At 36.0% G+C, this 22,038-nt stretch overlaps 1 protein-coding gene across 1 annotated transcript; it reads left to right on the top strand.

Moving 5' to 3' along the window:
• The first annotated feature begins 996 nt into the window (after positions 1-996).
• LOC131041482 (elongation factor Tu, chloroplastic) lies at positions 997-6,927 on the top strand. The gene is made up of 2 exons (XM_057974594.2): positions 997-1,721; positions 5,798-6,927. The coding sequence occupies exons 1-2, from the start codon at positions 1,113-1,115 to the stop codon at positions 6,650-6,652; spliced, it is 1,464 nt and encodes a 487-aa protein (XP_057830577.1). The 5' UTR covers positions 997-1,112; the 3' UTR covers positions 6,653-6,927.
• The last annotated feature ends 15,111 nt before the right edge of the window (positions 6,928-22,038 follow it).

Here is a 22,038-nt window from a genome sequence, read left to right as displayed (position 1 = left end):
ATTGTAATCATAATCTTTTTGTGTAATCAATATAGAATTCTTAGGTTGTGTTGAGCAAACTATCCTTGCTTGAACTTTCTTTGTGATAGGTGGTTTGCTTGTAGAGGATTGTTGGCTTGTTAGGCTTAAATCATCAACTTCTACAATTATAAATACATTAATAATCTTTAACCAAACAAACATATAATATCTATGTAAGATTTTTTCAAGACATTTAAAGAATCAGTATTATATTACTCTGTGCATAATTAAAGATTTATATGTTTCACTATTACATACTTAAAGATTAATATGTTTTACTATCGCATAATTAAATATTTATATGTTTTACTATTACCATCTAATTTGTAAAACTTTAGAAATCATTGAACATAATAAATTTGTATTATATTAATTATGAGCATGCCCATTACAGCTTGAGACCGAATTGTTATTATTCCATGGGTTTTGTCCTCCCTTAGCCAATTAATAAACAACGCTTAGTAATACTTGACAAGTTGATAGTTTTAGTATCTTGTTTGAGGAGGCAAGGCTAGATGAAACCACAAACTTCATCATCAAAATTCACGACAAAAGATCCGAACTTAAAAAAAGTTTACAAACTTTATAAAAAATTTCTATTAAAAATTGTATGTTGCTCTTGAATTACACAAATTACTTTGACCTCGTAAATGTTATTAAAATCAATCTTCCATTCATTTAAAAAGCTACTTTGACCTAATAAATATTATTAAAATCAATCTGTGATAGATTCAATAAACTACTTTGATCTAATAAACATTATTAAAATCAATCCTCCAACCTAATGAAGATTATTAAAATCAATCTTCCATTATTTGAAAAAAACCTGAAACCCTTATCCAATCATCTACATGGTTACAGCGCTACACAAAGTTATCCGAGTAGGCGTGGGACCTTATCTCTAAGCTTAGAGGTCTAAAAATTTCCACCGCGTCAAAGGGCGTCCTTCCAATAAAACAAAATATTTTTCTTACACCAAAATTCAATCTCCCTCAGAACTTAAGCCTAGCGGATAAGGAAAGAAGGGCTCTCTTCTCTTCAAACACAAACTAAGAAGAGCGAAGAAGAAAAACCAGGAGAAAGCAGTAGTAATGGCGATGAATTTAGCCACAACCACCACCCCTTCTTGTTCCTCTTCTTCTGCAGCTCAGAAAGGGGGAAATTTCTCACAAGGTACAGCAATCCCTTCCTTTTCCCTAAAACCCAAAACCCCAATTTCTTCTTCTTTTTCTTCTGTCTCTACATTTTCCCTTCACACAAACAGTACCAGAGGTTTTGGTCTTTCACTAAAAACTGGCACTAAGCCCTTCCGGCTGACTGTCCGGGCGGCCAGGGGGAAATTTGAGCGTAAAAAACCCCATGTTAACATCGGCACTATTGGCCATGTGGACCATGGCAAAACCACCCTGACGGCTGCCCTAACAATGGCCTTAGCCTCCCTCGGTGGCAGTGCCCCCAAGAAGTACGATGAGATTGATGCAGCGCCGGAGGAGCGCGCCAGAGGGATTACCATTAACACTGCTACTGTGGAGTACGAGACAGAGAATAGGCATTATGCTCATGTGGATTGCCCTGGCCATGCTGATTATGTCAAGAATATGATTACCGGGGCCGCACAGATGGACGGAGCTATACTGGTCGTATCCGGGGCGGACGGTCCAATGCCGCAGACCAAGGAGCATATTCTCCTTGCCAAGCAGGTAGGGATGGTTTTAGTTGGTAAATTTGGCTTTTACTTACATTTATGTTCTCTGCCGGCATATTGAATAGGGTAAGAGCTATTAGGAAATCCATTTTATGTTAGATTAGCGGAGCATATTCTGCTCGCAAAGTAAATAGTGATGATTTCAGGGCTAATAATTTTCAATTCTTAAAATTCTTGGCCTATATGTTTAATAGGATAGGAGTTATCTTGAATTTCCTGTGACATTAGATTAATGGAACATATACTGCCTGTGAAGCAGCTAGCGATGAATTTGGTGGCTTATTTTCCAATTGACTGTTTTTCTGCTCTTTACCAATATAAGTAATAGGATAATAACTATTCTAGAAAATCCTGCGATATTAAATGAGTGGAGCACATTCTGCCTGTGAAGCTGGTAGTGATGAATTTAGTGGCAAAGATTTTTGAATCAGCCGTTTTTATTCTTATGCCGAGAAGAGTAATAAGATAAAGGCACTCTGGAAATTCCTGGAATAATAGAGTAATGGAGCATATTGTACTTGTGAAGCAGGTAGCTATGATTTTAGAGGCTAACATTACTGGAGCATAGAATGCTATCAATCAATTTAGTGGCCAATATTTCCAGTTGGCGGCTTTTAATTCTTTGCATATATAGTTAATAGGATAATCTTAAAAGCTATCTGGAAATTCCTGTAATATTAGATCAGTGTCCGATGATTCAGCTCCACCAATGGACGTTGGCTTCACTATTTTATTTTTGATGATGGGTTTATCCATAATCAGGTATCAGTTTATACCTTTTTTATTCCCATTTAGGATTGCTGTTAAGAATTACTCTTTAATTCTAATTAGTATAACTGCGAGTAAACCAATTTAAAATCTGAAATGTAGGTAAATTGATTTTGATACAACTAGTGTATTTGTGTATTTGTGTAAGGATGAAACTTCATAAGTAAAGAATAGGATTGCTACATTTAGTGACTGCTAATTTGCTGTTTTGGATTTTTTTCTTAATTGTTTGACAAAATGTAGATAACTCTAGTTCAGTGCGAGCCAGAACTTGGCGAAAAAGGTTACTTGATTTTAGTGACTGCTAACTAATAATTAACAGTAGAAAATTTGTGTAGAGAGACTTATTTTCAGAAGCAAAAAGTAAAGAATTGCTTCATATTAGTGACTTATAATTAGCTTTCGTTTTTTTTTTGGGTGAAATGTAGAGAGCTGCAGTTGTGTGTAGGAAAAACTTGGAGAAAAGGATAACATATTTTTGTGACTGTCAATCGACAGTTTTTCTTAATTATTTGAAAATATATGGAAACATTGACAATAATTAACACTAATATAGTTGTATAGAGATGAAACTTATGAAGCAAAGATCAAAATAATTGCTTCATTTTTGTGCCTTCACTATTTTTCTTAATTGTTTCATAAGATTGTAGACAATTCTAGTTGTGGTGATGAAATCTTGAAGAAAATTGCATTGGTTGATTTTAGTGAGACTGCCAATCCACTGTTTGCTCTAATTGTTTGAGTTTGGAAAAATCTAGATAAATTGATATTTTGAGATTTCAAGCTATATCTTGGGTAATCAGTCCATCTATTGCTTCAATTATGGGATCACTATATCTTGATGAGTAATATTAGCTAATTGGCTATTTGGTGAAATATCGATTTACTCAGATAAACACTAGCATAGCTGTATAAAGATGAAAGAAAAAGAAAAAATGACTCTTGTATTCTAGCGAGTCAGTGGACCGCTAACTCGATGTTTTCTTTAATAGTTTCATAAAATGTTCATAAATTGGAAATTAATACTAGTCGCATTGAGTGAAAACTTCAAAAGCAAAAAGGCAAAGAATAAAGAATTGTTTGAATGGAAAATATTGCTCGGTTATAATGATCTAGTATTCACTGGTTGGCTGTTTTTGTCTTTTGTTTGACAAATTGAATATTTCAGAACATAGACTTCTGCAGTATAAAAGGTACTGAAGAATTTCCCTGCATTATACATTTTTTTCAATGTTCTGAGTGAGCTACATCACTTATCATTAGGGAAGTAATGTATGCTGCAAATACTGTTTCTTCCATCATGATGCATGAAGAAGATCACTCAAAAGATCTGATCCATTCAATCCAGAAATATTAAAATAATATCGTAATATTGATATAATGGTCATCTTAGTCATTTAGTTAGTATTTAGAAACTTCCATTGATGTCTTTCGTCTTTAGTTAGTTTTAGGAAGTTTCCTTTCTGTCTTTCGTATTTCCATTCTCGAATGTTTCCGCTATGGAAAGATTGTCTTGTAATTTTCTATATAAGAGTATTCCTCTCCTTAATTAATTACAACATCGAATTATCATTTCAAGAAATTCTTCACAAAATAAAGTTTTTTGATTGTAAGACTAATAGAAATCTACAGACAAAAAATTCAAATGCAAACAAACTTAGAAGAATAGAATCAGAAGATAAAAAAAATTGTTTCTTGAGGGTTTTAGTTTTCTGTATAATACATATAACATTTTGACAAAATTAGAATAGAATTCATTTCGTAAATTTGTAATAAAACAAAATTTAGTTTTGAAATTCCAAGTAATGTGGCATAACTGTAGTGGTAAAGATAGTTCACTCTCTTAGAAGGAGATTCTGGTTCAAATCTCTCTGCCATCCAACAAGTCGTCAAATTCCTTCTAAACACTTCAAAAAACATGTATGCATTATAAAATGCAGGAAAATGAAAATAATTTGGCATTGAAAACAATCTTCTTGGATTTTTAAATTTCTTGAAAAGGCTAAGAAGCAAAGAGTAAAAGGATTGCATCTAATAAACTGATTGATTAAAAGAAAGTTTTTTTTTTATTTTGCCAGAGTTTTAGATAAATCGTGTTTATATCTTAATAGCGTAGGAATGAATCACTGAACATAAGAAACTAAGACTTTGGATATGAAGGTTCTTGGAATGTGTTCTACCGGTAAGGGATTCGCTCTTGAGAGGGAATGAGCTTCAAACCCCATCTGGTATGTGTAACAAGGCACTGAGTTCCTCCACTGGAATGAAAAAGGGTTCATCAGTTAAAAAAAGAAAATGAATCAACTTGGTGTCCCAAAAGATTCAAAAGTATCTCTGAACATATCAAAGAATACAAGCATAAATATTCAAAATTGAAAAAGATTTTTAGGGATGGGTTTTTTAAGTTTATGGAAGGAAAAAGGCATTTCATATTGGAAAAAGAAGTCCCTAAATTGGCACATAACTGGTTTTCTGATGGTGGAGTCCCATTGCAAACTGTCTGGAATGAGCCTACTTTGTTGTGTATACCAGCTATTTGACCACTTTTGAGTATTCATTGAAAAATATTGCCCAGGACTTCTAGGCGTACACTAAGATGCGTTTTTCTTTAAAATTATGTGTTAGAAAAAGAAAAACTCAGATTTGGAATTTTTTCATCTTGACTTCATGTGTTATTTAAAAGTAAAATTATGCTGGCAAGCAGGAAAGCCTTCAGTACTGAAAACGATTGACCAAAATTTTTGTGCTGCTTAAAAGCGTATGATTCTTAAGTGATCCAGGTAATAAGAAAAGAAATAGATATTTGAAAAGGACTCCCAATGATTTTGGAAATCAAAAAACTTGTAATTTTAAAAAATTCTGCAAGACAAAAGAAATCAATTCACTATTGAGAAATATTTGAAAAGATTTTTAAAAATTTCTTAGTGTTGCTACTTGAAATTATGCATGAAAAAGAAAATTATATATAATAGTATTTGAAAATGATTTGCTCTAAAATGTGTGTTCCCTGAAAATTATGCAATTTGGATTTGAAAAGAATTCACCAGAGCTTCTCTACCTATCTAAAAATGCAATTTTGTAAATTCTGTAAAAGAAAAAGAAATCAGTATCTATAAATATTTGCAAGGTTTCTTAAAGTTATGCAGGAAATAAGGAAAGATTTTGATATGAAAAAGATTTTCCCCAGATGTATGCTTTCTTAAAACTAAAAAATATGTGGGAAAAAAGAAAAGAAATCAGTATGGAAAAATATATGCCAAGATTTTTAAATGTTTAAAATGTGTGCTTTCTTAAGTGATGCAGGTTGGGGTCCCCAACATGGTGGTCTTTCTCAACAAGCAGGACCAGGTTGATGATGAGGAGTTATTGCAGCTGGTTGAATTGGAGGTGAGGGAGCTACTGTCTTCCTATGAGTTTCCAGGTGATGATGTGCCCATTGTGTCAGGGTCTGCCCTGTTGGCCCTGGAGGCACTCATGAAGAATCCTAGCATAAAACGTGGGGAGGACAACTGGGTTGACAAGATATATGAACTCATGGACTCAGTTGATAGTTACATACCTATTCCTGCAAGGCAAACTGATCTGCCATTTCTGATGGCAGTGGAAGATGTTTTCTCCATCACTGGTCGAGGAACTGTTGCGACAGGCAGGGTAGAGAGGGGGATGGTCAAGGTTGGTGAGACAGTGGAGATTGTGGGGCTAAAGGAGACCCGGGTGTCAACAGTAACTGGTCTGGAGATGTTCCAGAAGCTTCTGGATGAGGCCATTGCAGGGGACAATGTGGGGATGCTGCTCAGAGGTATCCAGAAGGGTGATATAGAGAGGGGGATGGTGCTGGCAAAGCCCGGGACCATAACACCACATTCCAAGTTTAATGCAATTGTGTATGTGCTGAAGAAGGAGGAGGGGGGCAGGCATTCTCCTTTCTTTGCAGGATACAGGCCTCAATTCTTCATGAGGACAACTGATGTGACAGGGAAGGTGTCTGCAATCATGAATGATAAGGATGAGGAGTCAAAGATGGTGATGCCAGGGGATAGGGTTAAAATGATTGTGGAATTAATTATGCCAGTGGCATGTGAGCAGGGGATGAGATTTGCTATTAGGGAAGGGGGCAAGACGGTTGGTGCTGGTGTCATTGGAGCAATTATCGAATAGGGGAATAATTTCAGGTTATAAATGCTAGCTGAATTTTTTTTCCACATTTGTTTTATTAGGATATTTTGCAACGGAGTCAGCCACATTGATTCTATCTGCAATTTTATTGTAGAGCTCTTATATGTCACTTTTGATAGCAGAAATGGAGGCCAGTATCAAATGGTTGTTTTCATCACGTGTAGAGGTGAGAGATGCAAGACTTACCATAAAGGTCTGTGAGAATGAGTTGTGGATGCTATGAATTATAATTAGAAATGGCTCATGCTTCAAAATTAGCAGCTTTGGTTTTGTCAGATCGATGTATGACTGAAGTTTTCCTATTTTTTTGTCAGATTAATTTATTAATTCCTAAGCAAAACTTTCTCTTAGCCAGAGTACTCATGTACAAAATCTTTATCAGTACTACTGGTATTACACAAAAATAAAATGCATGGTAGATAAATATTTCAATTTTTTGGTCTCTACACTTTTAGGCTTTTAGTTTGTGTACATTCTTTTAGTTAGTGTAAGATTAGTGTTGCATCCATTCTTGTATTTCAATGTTTGTAACTGATCACTATGCTCGATTCTTGCAAATAACACATAAGATGTTATTTTGCATGGACCAGCTAGGACCTGTACCTAGGACCTCACATGTGCATTATGGGGGTGCTCTACCATTGGGCTTCTGGCTCTTGTTTTGATTGAGGCTTTTTGGTAGAGTTCTTTTTATGTTAGGGGTATGGCTTTGAGGCTTTGAGCTACCACTTTGGTGCTTGGCATTCATGGTTTGACATTCATAGCATGTTAGTTTCAATGGACCAGCTAGGATGCAAAGCTAGTACCTCCCATGTGCATACTGGGGTGCTTTATCTCTGAGCTTCCAACTCTCTGTATCTAGGCTTTAGATAGGTTCTTTATTAAGGTTTGAGAGTGGTTCATTTCTTGAAGATAAATTAGCTCAGATGTCTGTTATTTTTACACAAGAGAGTAAATTTTTTTACTGCACATTGTTTATTCAGCTAAGCAACTATAAATACCAAGCATTTGTTTATGTTCCAAAATAACAACATATTAGTTCACCAGCATTAAATATGCATCGTTATACTTATATCATGATCAACACATCTCTCACAAATGTGTCAAATGATCTGAAAAACCTACAAAAAATAAAAATCCATATAGACATTCCGAGTGGGTATATGGATTTGCCTCCAGCCGACTAAGCTACAAAGAATTGAGATCTCTTTTTCTCACCTTTTTATATTGGCTGAAACTCCCTTTGCATTTAAATGGGTTGTTTGAAATGCAATTTCCTATATTGCAATCATGTATTACAGTATTACTTGACTAAAGTTGCATTTATTCCATTTTATAGTGACCATCTTATTTTTAGTAGACCCTTTCTGGCAGAGACAGTCATCTACCATATTTCTAGTAGACTCTCCGAAACAGTGTCAGTAGAGGATTTTAATAAAATGCAATATCTGTACAGGAACTATCTTTGCATCTAGTTCAAGAGATAGGTTCGTTTCTCCTTGGTGATCATTGTTTGCTATGTATCTAAGAGTCAAAGAACTTATACTTGCATACAGGAAACGAATCAGTTAAACAAATTTGTTCTAGGGATTCAATAAAAAATCAAAAGAATTAAATGTTGATTCAATTACTGTTTCCTGCGATTTTCTGTAATTATTGAGGAGAGGTGCCTCACTTTTTGAGAGTTTTCTCCAGTCTGTTGAACAATTATACATGCACTTTTTTGATGATCCGAGTCAAACAATCATAAGGGATTATGGACCATTGAATCCTCTAACACACAGATTCAAAGCTTTCTTGCTTGAAACATTCGAATTTTTACATTTCAGGAGTTGTTTGGTGGCGACCCAGAGAGTAATTGTAATCTTCCACAGCTTGTGCCATGTTGCTAGTTTATGTAAAAACATTATTCTCTGTTGTGACAATATAATACAAAGCAGCTGTGTAATTTGCATGCAACATGAAAGGTGTTGATTCTTGTTTAGTTGGTTATATTTCCTGTTAAAAAATAGCAATATGGGAAATTAGCACTTACATGTGTAGTTTGTCTAATGCACTCTCTTTCTGACATTCGGCGTACTATAAATTTTTACCAGTAACTGATTGAGTCTAGACATACTCATAGGGAAAACAGCTTAAAAGTTCTCAAATTGCAAGTTTAACAAGGAGAAATATAGGTGGCTAGTAATTATTTAAAACTATTCCAAAACATTTCCAATGATCTTATCAAGAAGCCACGTAACTAAGGGTGCCCATATTGAAAAAAAAAGTGCAGAGACCAATATATGGTTAAAAAGATAGAATTTGTTAGCAAGATGAATGCAAAGCCAATGCTTACAATGGCCACAGAGCTCGAGGATGCACACTGACAGTCACTAGTAGACATCTATGTTGGCAAGTTCTGGAAAATAATGAATGGCATCTCATTGATACATGGAGTTAGGGATCTGTTTACAGCCTTTGATAGTGTTCTAAATCTTTGAACCATGTATATTGAAAACAAATCTCAATTTAGCTGACAAACATGCAATTTGTGCATATGAATACATTGCAATAACAGAGGACAAGAAATTGTCCTATGTCGTAAGATTTCTGTCAATACTAGTCAACCTGGTCTATTAACAGGGCTTAAATTTATAAATGACTAGCTTAGAATGCTCCTTTCAAGGCTTACTGTAGTCTTTAATTAATCAACGTCTTTGATGCTACTGTACTAGGTTCCTATGCAAGGCAGTTGGTTCTTTCTAACAACAACAATCATATTTAAGCTAGTTAATTCTGCAGGGTCTCATGTTCTTTCTTTGGCACTAAACCTATTGGAAAACCACAGGAAAATGCTCATGGCTAATGCTACTGTACTAGGTTCCTATGCAAGGCAATTGGTTCTTTCTAACAACAACAATCATATTTAAGCTAGTTAATTCTGCAGGGTCTTATGTTCTTTCTTTGGCACTAAGCCTATTGGAAAACCACAGGAAAATGCTCATGGCTATTGTGAGCACTGCAAAGCAGCTATTGCACATTTCTCTGGTATTTTTAATTTAAAATTCCCTTCTTTGAAAGTGAAACATACATTAATCAGACGAATTATCTGATTACAACAAAGAAAACACTCTTTTGGAACCGATAAACAGACTGTGGTGGTAGACTTGTCTAACTATTGCACATTTTTCTACTATGTTTCATTAAAAAATCAGTTTCATTTCTTCAAACGTGAAATATCTATGCATTATCCGACTACAACGAAGGAATGGCTCCATTGGAGCGTACAAAGAGATTGGTGGTGACACTGCTCGTCTAAAGGCATGGGATGCATGATGGACAAATAGTGATCCGGCAGCCACAAGGCACAACGTAATATCTTAAAACACCAACTACCAAACAAAAATATGAATGATTACATTTCCATACAATTGAAGTGCGAAATTCCCCGAGCTAAGGATAGACTAAAGTCAAGTTAGCCATCATAACAATCCAAAGACGACTGGTTTTTGTGATTTAGGATAGGTGTTCTCCCATCTTGACAATTTCCTGAGTGCAGCTGACCATAGCCCAATTTTGGGGGTTGTTGGTAAGTAAACAGGTTGCTATCGTTTATTTGGTTATTTTCTTTATTCAACCAATGGGCAATGATGGGAGAAATCACTATGGCGGGGCGATTTTCCTCTTTTTGATATGTGCAACTCCTATGTAGTATGGGGATTTTGGAAATTTTTGAGTACTTTTCATCCAAAAACGCAAAAAAGATTTTTCTCTTGCGTAATTGGATATAATTAATATATGGTGGTGGGTTTATTAATGTTATCATCTAAATTTAAAGATTATATATATATATATATATACAATTTCCTAGGTGCAGCTGACCGTAGCCCAATTTGGGGGGTTGTTGGTAAGTAAATAGGTTGCTGTGGTTTATCTGGTTATTTCTTTGATTTAACCAATCGGCAATGATGGGAGATATTACTATGGAGGGGTGATTTTTCTTTTTTGATATGGGAAACTCCTATCTAGTATCATAGGGGTTTTGGAGATATTTGAGTACACTTTTAATCTGAAAGTACAAAAAATTTTAAGGGTGTTTTTTGCCAGCATATAAAATTGGATAGATATAATATATGGTGGTGGGTTTGTTAATGTTATTATCTGAGTTTATATCATATTTAATTAGTTCAAGACTTGAGAACATTAATATCAACAATATGAACAAGATCTCAATGGAATATAAGATTTTTTTTTTTTTAGAGTTAAAGTAACTCCTCAAATTTGATAATATCAGTAAATAAAATAAGTTTAGTATTTATTTGAATAAGAGTATTTCGAATGAAATTTATTCAAGGAAGATTTTAGTGGTCTTTGCTTTCATAGCTATGGCACATTGCAAGAGGAACCCATTTTCATTAAGAATCAATATACATGCTTCTCAAGCGATAGCCTTGGCTAGACCAATCCCAAATGTACCATATACTTTGAGTTGGACACAACCTTGGGTGCCTCTCCTCACATGCCTATAGCCCATCAAACCACATTCTTCCTTGAATAATCTCAATGTCCTTTCCAAGCATCACATAAATGCTTTATAGTACTTTTAACTAGTAGTGCACAAACCATTACACTCTCTTACAATGGTAGTCTCTAATAATTATTTAATAAATACATTTGTTTCTCAATTTTACCTTTTTTCATAAATATTCTTCATTGGTCATCATTTTAATTGTATTTTATTAGCTCCCTTTAATGCTTTCATAACAGGGAAAAAGTTTCATAACATTTTCCCCTTATATAATTTAGACATCCTCTTGAAAAACAACCAATTAAATAAGTGTGGATGTAACAGTATCAATCAATAATTTTATTTCACACTTTTTGTATCTCTTTTAATAATTTATTTGGTTTGTTTTAAAGTTAAATTCACAAATTCATAGAAATATTTTGCCAACCAATGACGTGTATATATTGTTTATGAAACATATTGTGAATATGCAATTGAAAATGTAATACTATATATTTTGATCTCCTATCTTTTAATTGAATATTTATTTTGACATTAATTTACAACACCTTTTGTTTTTTGATTAAAAAGTAGCGTTGACTAGGGCGTTGACCCTTTAACATAGTCGAGAGACTATCCACAACCCAAAAACAACAGACACAATCAGGCAGTCAAACAAAGGGGCATGCAAGACCAAATACAAATGGACTCGAATCAAGGAGGAATAGAAGCATCCAAGCCTTGATTGGGGAAGGTTTGGAAAAGGGGGAAGGACCTCCCCTTCTGCCTATGGTAAACTACCGTCCATGCAATCCTATCCTTAGGATCATCAAGGGAGAAATCATTCGGAAGGGGGTTTGTGTAAAAAAGACCAATAGAAATGCCAACAGGTTGTAAAGAAGCCACATGAGATTGAACAGGTACCACATCAAGTGCAATACAGGTAGCTTTTGGAGGTTGCAGTGAAACAACAGTAGGTTGCAGAGGAGCCACAGGATAAGACTGTGAAGTCGCAAAATTTGAAGGAGTGCCAATAGGATCAATAGTTAGCTCCTCACCCAATCCATCTGAAAGCTCTTTTGAAGCATAAATAGTTAAATGATCAAGTGTAGCATCTTTCCACCAGGCCCCAACCCCCTTGCATTGTGAAATAGAGCAATTTGAAGCCAAATGTCCTATAGAAAACACTTCCGACAACGAAAGGGGAGACCCTCAAAATAAAGTAGTTGCATCTTGGGCCCATCCCCAACCATGATGCAACCCCTTTTGTTCAATATAGATGGTTTAGGCTTTTTATGCAAAGCTTCAATATAAAATTTACAAAAAGTATTATCACATATGTTTGTATAACACTTATCAAGTGAATGCTATGCACAACACATACTATGCACTTGCTTATTGTTGAGTACAATATTATCTATATACTCAAAAATACATTTCAAGATGATAATCATGCATTTTAGGATACATAAGTATTCTCTTTTCTTATACCCAAAATATAATTGAATAGAAGCAAGTAGATAATTACCCTTAAATAAAGTTAGTAATCATTTAACATAGTCACTCACAAAGAAAACTCAAGAGTAATTTTTTAATCCAACAAGCATGCAATCTAAGCTAGCTCATTACTATCAATTGTGTGTATAATATATGATTTGGTCAAAAATAATTCGAAGATAATGTCAACTCTTCACAAGTAAGCAATCATAATAAACATTCTAAGAATCTAAGTCCTATACAATAAATCATGTGTAACCATGTTGATTAGGTCCAACAACAAAGTACAATAAAACAAAAGATAGTGCAAATTATCTCATGAGTATCATATGTAACAATAAAAATAATAGCAAATAATTATCCATGAAGCACTTCATAGAGAAATATAAGATATAATCATTCATTCTTTTTTTTTTTGATCAGTAAAACGCTGAAGCCAGATATTTTATTATTCATTTATGAAATTATACATAACTCCACTCATGCGGGCGCCGGTAGGAAAGAGTGGAGTCGAGAAAACCTCCGGCCTAGCCCGGGACCAAAGTCCGGCATATTTCTAGATAAATTCCAGTTTTGACACATGATAAAAAACCCCCGGGCTAGGGTCATCAGGTGGGAAGGTTTTTAATATTTCCTTCCCTTACAAGCCCAAAAGAAATGTTTTCAGTAGCCAAATGCTCCCTGTCCTGTTTAATGCCGAAGTTGTTCTATAGTGATTTAGAGTTGCTCCAAGATTGCCCATGATCACCTGGTAGCCTGCAATAATAGTTATTCAAACACTCGGCAAATTTGTTAGTAACAACCTGTTCGACCTGCAATGTCAGTTATTCCACAACTTGACAATTATGTTAGTATTATCTTGCCATTTGTATCAGTCGATAGTTTATTGCCTAATAAAACATTAAATTATTTCCAAAGAATACATATCTCCTAAACTTTTAGAAAATAGTAAATTTTAGAGACAAAATTTTAAGTACCAAAAATGCTTAGGATAGAACAGAATTGCCTAGAGATCCTGCCTGCCATAAAACCTCAGTCCTCCGACTCTTGTTTATGCTCCTGGACATTATCCTTAGTAAGGGTAAAATCCAAGCTACAACAACAAGAGTGGGAGAGGGGAGATTCATATAATCCATCCTCCCCTGCCCTGAAGTTTTATAGCATAAGGAGTTCACAGTTTGCATGGTAGCCACGTAAAGTTAGCCAAGTTAAAATTGACATAAAGACATCAGAATATAGAAAACATCAACAGATGGCATTAAAACTCGAGCAGATGTCCCTCAAAATAAATCAAAGTGGATACCCGAAGTAGTATGCTATCTAGAATATCTATTTAATTGTTTTAATAGCAATTGTGATGTATATCTATATAGTAGCTATTCCTTCATGTTCCTTTGGTAACAGTGATTTGTAAAATATCATACTAATTTAGCTTTTTTTATATGATGCTTAAGTTTGTTTGTTAAAACTACTATACTGTTTGCTATCTCAAACATAATACAGATAACTATAATTGTAATTTTACTTTAAGTCCACATATAAACCAACCTCTGTAGTGCTATATCAAAAAAAGGAAGCATGCTCCCCCTGAAAGCATAGTCACTTCAATCCTCCCTGGAGGACGGAGAAGAAGCCCTATCCTCCTCCAGAACCAGACCCTCATCTCTGAGGTAGTCTTCAAACCACGTCGGCTTAGGAGGGAGTCTCACATGGAATAAGAAAAGCAAAAAGTTAACATTACGGCTAATTATCTCAGTCCTTTCCGCGGATACTGGCTCTCCATCCATGGAGATAATGGGGAAACGAGGCACTGGCCTGTTATTCCGAATGAGAATGTCGTAATTCCTTGGCCACGGAATAGTCCCTTCATTGTCAATATTAACTAAAACCCTCTCAAGGTCGCCCAGAATAGAGGCATCGAAGACCTCTCTGCACGGAGCACTGGTATCTTCACGGCTTTTGGTATAACTCATAGTGACAGCAAGAAACATGGCGGCCACGTCTGTATTGGCCCTGGTTCTATCCGAATTAGTGAGGAAATCAAGGCCTAAGATGTTCTCCATAGCATCAATTACCAAGGTGTGAGGGAGACACATAATGCGCTTAAGGCGATCCCGAGTGATGGCCCCTTCAAAGGCCATTTGTCTCTTTGAACTACACAGTTTGATTGGGGTGTCCATTATCTAAAGAATCACCACACGGGTTCATAGGAAAACAGTGGATTATCCGCTTGACAAACCTTAAGCTAAGGCTGGAGGCTAAATGTTTTAAACTCTCTAGAGAATCATAATCTGAAAATATGAATTACAAAAACTCCACTTTGGAAGGAATTCATTGGTTTCCGAAATAAACACATAACCTAAAATGATATGTCCGCAGGGGTAAAATCATGAGGCGGAGCCCGAAATAATTTTGAACAGAGAAGCAATCGCATACTCTACAATCAAGATCTCTGACAGCTCATAATTATTAAGACAACAGGGGGATCTTGCCACATTTTAATATTATTTAATTCATAATTTTGGGTTGATTAATCCTTAATCTAGGGGACCCCGCCCACCCCAATAATGATCGGCCGCATTTTAAGTTATGGACCGATTATTCCCGTGACAGAGATCTTCGAGAAATTAAATGCAGGGCCATAATCATCAGTGGTGACTGATACTATCTCTGTTATTTATTGTGGCAAAGATAGAGATCAGGTTAATTATTGCTATTTGCTCTAGGTAATGATCTCAATTATTATCTGATAAGAGTTTTTTTCCCTTCTTCTTTTTCCTTTTATTTAAAAAAAAATCTAAAGTCTCTTCATTGTTATATTATTGTCTGAAGATATTTGAGGAAATCTTTATAATTGGCCGAGGTTAGTTTTATTCCTAATTTTGGATATTTAAGTTTATAAAGGTGGTAAATATATTTGTTTTTAAATGGATGGATTATATAGATACCTGTGTATATACATAACCTTCCCCTTATATTTACACACAGGTATCTTTATATACCCAATGCATGATTTTTAGATGGATTACTTGATTCACTGTGTAGTAAATAGATTTTATACCAGTATACGAATATATATATATATATATATATATATATGTCCGAAAAGTGTATATATATACTGATATATATGTGTTATATATCAATATGTATATATACATATTTTCTTATGTATATGTATATACCTATATATATTTGTAAATGTATATAGTTATGTATAAGCATGTTTAAGGTGATAATTGTGTATGGATACAAGAATATAGGGTTTTAATTATGTATTTGAAGTATTAGTGATTCTATATGAAGTGAGGCAGAAAAAGGAGAGTTTTGAAGATTTGGTTTAGTTATAGAGGTTTATATACAGAGTCATCTGTTATAACAACTTATTGTTTAAGGGTTGATTTTGGGAACAACATGAGTCAATGTCTTACCATCTGCTCCCAAATTGGCAAGGAAGTCAGCTCTCCTATTGCCCTCCCTGTAAATGTGGTTAAAGATGGTCCTATCAAATGTTTTCATGTTTGTCAGGATTTTTTCCAAAGAAGCATTAAGTTTCCAGTCAGGCATAGACCCCTTTCTGAGGGTATTGATGATAATAGCCGAATCACCTTCAATGACAATCTTCTTAATATTGAGTAAAATGCTTAAGTTAATCCCTGCATCCAATGCTTGCATTTCGGCCATATTATTAGTACTAGAACCACAGGGTAGAGCCATGAAGGCCACCTCTTCCCCATTTGAATTGTGGATGCTACAACCTAGACCCGCCCATCCAGGGTTACCCCGCGAGGCACCATCAAAGTTCAATTTAAACCATCCCTTGATAGGAGGGATCCATTTACAATTCTTACGAGATAGCTCATTTGCTAGGGAACCTCTGCCCATGAAGGGAGGGATTATTAGGCCTTTCCATCTGAGTCTCATTTTTTCATCCCAGTAAGACATATTGATGTCTCTTTAGAGATTTAGGGTTTGGTTATTTACTAATTCAACTACTGAGGCTTCAATTTTATTGACCAGTTGATTCCATTGCATTTTGCTATTTTTGAAAATCCTCCTATTTCTCTCTTTCCATATTTCCCAAATCATGATAGATGGGGTTATGATCCATAAATGTTCAAACATGCTGCCAATGTTCTTGATTGGCCAGGCATAAAAAAGATCCAAAATGCTCTTAGGGATGGGGGAATACCAAATAAACTGCTTTCTTAACCAACCCCAGCAATTATGAGCATAATCACAAGTCACCAGAAGATGATTAGAAGATTCTTCTGCCTTTTCACATAAAGGGCATCTACTTGGCCCTTCATATCCAAATTTCTTAAAAGTTTTAGAAGTGAGGATTCGGTTTTGAATAGCCAGCCAAGCAAACAGACCTGCTTTCGGAAGGCACCTTTTATCCCAAAATAACGATAAAGGTAGGTTGGAGCGAGGGATATGTTTTTTGTTAAGAATATGTTTGTATCCCTCCTTCAATTCATATCTTCCCTTTTTAGAGCTAGCCCATATCAATTTGTTAGAATCATGAGTTAGGGCAATATTTCTTGAGGCTAGAATCTGGGATAAGGAGGAACTTTCCATGGCCGGAATATCAGGAAGCATTACCGATTTCCATCTCCATTTTTTCAAATGTCCAATGCTAAATTCTTCAATGTAGTCTTTTACATGAGATCCCCATAGTCCTTCCAGGGTGGGAATAATTGACTTTAGGTTAGGAAGAGTGATGAGGGGAGGGAAAGCACCCCAGGAGTCTCTCCAAAACAGGGCATCCTGTCCATTGCCAATGGACCAAGTTAATTTATCAGAAATGAAGCTTCTACAATCTAGCATAAAGTTCCAAATTCTGGAACCCTTAGGAGGGTGGGCAGTTCTGAAGATGCTTATTGGGTCTGGGTTGTGCAGATACTTGTTGAAAAGGGTACAGGCCCATTTAGCATTGGGGTTAGAAAACATTCACCATACTAACTTGGCCCCTAACGCTTTGCTCTGAATAAGAAGGTGTTTGATACCTAAACCACCCATTTCCTTGGGTAAGCAAATCTTGTCCCAGGCAATCAACGGAAGTCTGGCTTTATCTTTCGAACCTTACCAAAAAAAGGTCCTGATATGACTAGTTATTTCCTTCCTCTTGGAAGTGGGTAGGTCCATACATGACAGTTGATAAATAGGCATGGCCGAGAGGACCGCCTTGATCAAAGTGGCCTTTCCAGCAGATGAAAGCCATTTGCCTTTCCAAGAGGATATTCTGTTTGTAATCTTGGTCACAACTTGGTTCCAGAGATTGGAGGATCTAGTACCTTTGTCTAAAGGGAGACCCAAATATTTACAAGGCAGTTCTCCTTCATTAAATTTAAGGATTTTTAGAATGCTTGTTCGAAGTTCTTTGTTTGTGTTAAAGAAAGTTATATTAGACTTAATAATGTTGATTTCTTGACCGGAGATATTAGTGTAGTTATTCAGAATTTTTTTAATTCCATAAGCCTCCATATGGCTACTTGATCCAAACAACATGGTGTCATCCACAAATTGCTGATGGGTGATAGGCTCCATGTTAGAGGTGATTTTTATACCAACGAGCAAAGCCTTTTCTCTAGCCTTGTTGATCAACCTCCCAAGAGATTCAGCCATTATAATGAAGAGGAAGGGGGAGAGGGGGTCCCCTTGTCTGAGGCCTCTAGAAATTTCGAAGAAACCCTCCGAGGCCCCATTGACAAGGATTGATATCCTTGGAGTTGTGATACATTCGAATACTAAATTGATCCATTGCTTATTAAACCTGAAAGCATCCAAACATTTACATTGAAAGTGCCAATCCACTTTGTCATATGCTTTCTTAATGTCAAGTTTTATCAGCATGCTCGGAGATTTGCTGTTTTGTATTGAGTGAATAGCCTCCTGGGCGATGATTATACCATCATAAATGGATCTATTTGGCACAAATCCTGTTTGTTCCTCACTGATAATAATGGGGAGGAGGGTTAGTAATCTATTTGCCATTGTTTTAGTGAGTAATTTATATAGAGTATTACATAAAGCTATTGGGCGGAAGTCCTCAAAAATTTCCACGACCTCCTTCTTGGGGATAAGGGCGATGAAGGTATTATTAAGTTCTCTGAGGATTTTCCTAGAGTTTCTCATACCCTCTAAGGCCTCAGTGATTTCCCCACCCATGAAGCTCCAGGATTTTTGATAGAAGTGAGCCGGGAACCCATCGGGGCCAGGGGCCTTGTTTGGACCCATTTGAAATAAGGCTAATTCTACTTCTTCTTTTGTTAATTTTTTGTTGAGCATTAAATTGTTTTCTTCTAATATTAATTTTGGAATATTTTTTAAGAAACCACTCTCCTTGGTCCATTTAGAGCCCTCCCAATTATTAAGGATAGTCTCAAAATACCCCACAACAGTATTAGCAATGATTTCCGGGTTGTCAGTAAAGTCCCCTGATGCCAATTTGATTTTGTTGATTCTGTTTAATGCTCTGCGATGTTTAGTGCTATTGTGAAAGAAACTCGTGTTTCTATCACCGACATCAAGCCAGTTATCCCTAGATTTTTGTTTCTAGAAGATCTCTTCACAAGCTAAAATCTCCTCATAACGAGCCAGATTGCTTTTTTCTTGCTGATATAAGAGGTCATTCATCCCATACTTTATCACTTCCTCATTAATAATCTCCATCTCCTTTTCAATCTCTGTTTTTTGTGAAAAGATATTTCCAAAGTGCTCTCTGTTCCACCTTGTTAATTGTTGCTTGATCTTCTTAAGTTTAGTTACTATTTTGAAGGTTTTGGAGCCAATGACTTTGGTGTCGTTCCACCATTTTTCAATGAGTTGTAATAGATTTTCATCTCTGAGCCACATTTTTTCAAAGCAAAAGGGGGTTTTAGTCGGTTTAAGAGTTTCTATTATAGTTAATTGGACCGGGAAATGGTCAGATCCGGAGATGGGAAGGACACTGGTATCAAAGGATTGTGTCAGATTACCAAATAGAAAAAATCTATCTAGTTTTTCTGCAATATTGCAGAAACCTCGTCTTCTGTTGTTCCAGGTAAAGGCCTCACATTTGGCAGTTAAATCTAACAAGTTGCATTTATGCATCCAGTTCCTAAAGTCTAAGCATGTTTGAGTCATCTTGTTGATAAACCCCCCATTTTTCCTTGGGGTCCAGAATTGCATTGAAATCTCCACCAATGAGGCATGTTTGATCACATTCATGAAGAAGGAAATTCTTAATTTCCTCCCAGACTCCCTTTTTTGCATGTGTTTGTGTAGGACCATAAACATTAATTAATGTGAAATTTAAGTTCCTTTTGAGGCTCACAACTCTACCACACATCCAGTTCGGGGTCTTATTATGCTGAAGGAGACTAGCCTCGGATCCCAAAAGATGGCTAGTCCACCAGATGCTCCAGAGGCAGATTGCCCTTCAAGTTCTCTGATACCTATTTTTTTCTTTAAGTTTGTTAATTCACTGCTATTAAGTTTGGTTTCTTGTATTAAGAATAATTTTGGATTGTATTTGGCAATGCATCGTTTTACGATACACTATTTGTTAGGAGCATTCATTCCCCTAACATTCCATGTAAGGAGTTTCATGGTTCATTGGGAAGGATCTTCCCCTTCCCTGCCTCAAAAATATTAGTGATTTTAGTCTGGCCAGCTGCACACCCAGCGCGAGAGAGTAATTCAGTCATAGTTTTCCTACCCCTCTTCTTATGGTCGGTGGAAAAGTCAGGGGGGGAACAATGCTCAATAGTGTTAGCTATTCCCAGGCCGTCCCCAACATCAATTGCCGCATCACTAGAGGGAGGGGTGATCATAACCTCAGAGAAGGGCGTACACAATTCTCTAGCTAGCAGAGATTTCTATAGTGCAAGTTCTTCCTCATCAGCTATTTCATTAATAAATAGTTCCATAAGATCATCTGTAACAGAGTTGCCCACATAATCAAGTATGCACTTATCTTCAAGGGCTCTTCTGTTATCATCATCCTTCATGATGGTGCTCTCGTCTGTTAATTGATTTTTTCCTTTTTATTCTTTCATTTTTTGTTTCTATCTTTGCTTTTTTTGTTCTTTTTGTTCTTCTTTTCTTTTTTCCTATTTTCTAAATTTAGGGTCAGATCGCTTGGAGAGTCATTATCCCCCAAAGTATTCATAATATGAGCTGATAGAGCTTCCTGGTGACTGGGGGTGGTTTCCAGAATAAGGGGGCCATTAGATACGTCTGCAGTGTTCAGGTCATTAATAATTTTGTTGGCTGTAGGTATAAGGATCGGCGAGAGACTCTGTTCATTCGTAGGGTTTCTCCTCCTAATTTCCACTACAGGATCTTTGAGTGAAGTTTCTTTTCCCTTGCATTCTGATAACCTCAGTGTGTTATTTGAAACCACTGATCCCAAATTTTGTCTATTTAACATGAAACCTCCCTTAAGGTTGAATTTAATGTCCAAAACCTCCCCCTTTGGAGCTTTAATGCATGTTATTTTTGACCCATAATCAGAGGAGAAGCAAGTCTTAGGAATGAAATCATTCCCATTGATCTCTGGTTTGATTTCATAGATAGAATGATTTGTAATAATTTTAATGGGAACAAATGTTGACTTACCTATCTCTATATTAGCTAAAATATTGATATCAGAGGATTTTAGGTAGTTATCTTCCAGACCCTCGAAGCCTCCTAAAAATTCTCCTAGTTTTTTAAGGATCTCTTTATGGATTGATTCAACCAGCATGTTAGGGAGTCGAATCCACTTTGGAACCCTAATTTTCTCGACATCTTTAGGGGAGAAATTAGGTTTCTTATTGAAAAATTTGAAACAGTAACCCTTAAAAAATCTTAGATTATTTTTAAGTAAATTCTCTTTAAGATCCGCCGTGTTGCAATTGATAAATAAAAAATCGTTTTCTAAGTTCATGATACTTATCTGGTTCCCCGTGAGGGATTTCAGCCATTGTTGAATCTCCGAGGACAGGACGCCATAACCGAACCATTTGCCAAAGAGCCCGCGAGCATTGTAACATTCCCATAATTCCTCAGTATGATTATTACTTATAATCATAATATTATCTATATTGAAGACCGACGACTTTTGAAAGTTAGAAGGGCCATACTTGGGAAAGATCTCCTCCCCTATTCTAGTAATAGAAACTGGGTTAAATGAAGAGGGTTTCCTGACCCTAAGTGTGGTTCTGTTAGCCTCCGAAGCCATGTTTCCCTGGAACTTCGACAGAGTCATGGGCCATAAGACAAGAGAACTTTTTTTGTAAGGGCAACCCATAGTTGATCTATCTCTTGAGAGAAAGAGGGGCGCATGCTTATTCTGAGCAAAAGTAGATTTCTGATTTATACAGGGCGACCCTGCCCTACTCATTGGATAAGGCCG

This window comes from Cryptomeria japonica, chromosome 7, assembly GCF_030272615.1.
Source record: "Cryptomeria japonica chromosome 7, Sugi_1.0, whole genome shotgun sequence".
Classification (NCBI taxonomy): domain Eukaryota; kingdom Viridiplantae; phylum Streptophyta; class Pinopsida; order Cupressales; family Cupressaceae; genus Cryptomeria; species Cryptomeria japonica.
The sequence above is the reverse complement of the archived record's forward strand: the minus strand, read 5'-3'. Positions and strand labels throughout refer to the sequence as shown.

What these genes read in the sequence shown, in the direction of transcription:
- LOC131041482 (XM_057974594.2), top strand. Translation starts at nt 1,113, where the DNA reads ATGGCGATGAATTTAGCCACAACCACCACCCCTTCTTGTTCCTCTTCT. An exon ending in ATATTCTCCTTGCCAAGCAG is followed by an intron (nt 1,722 to 5,797) that starts GTAGGGATGGTT and finishes TAAGTGATGCAG; the next exon opens with GTTGGGGTCCCCAACATGGT.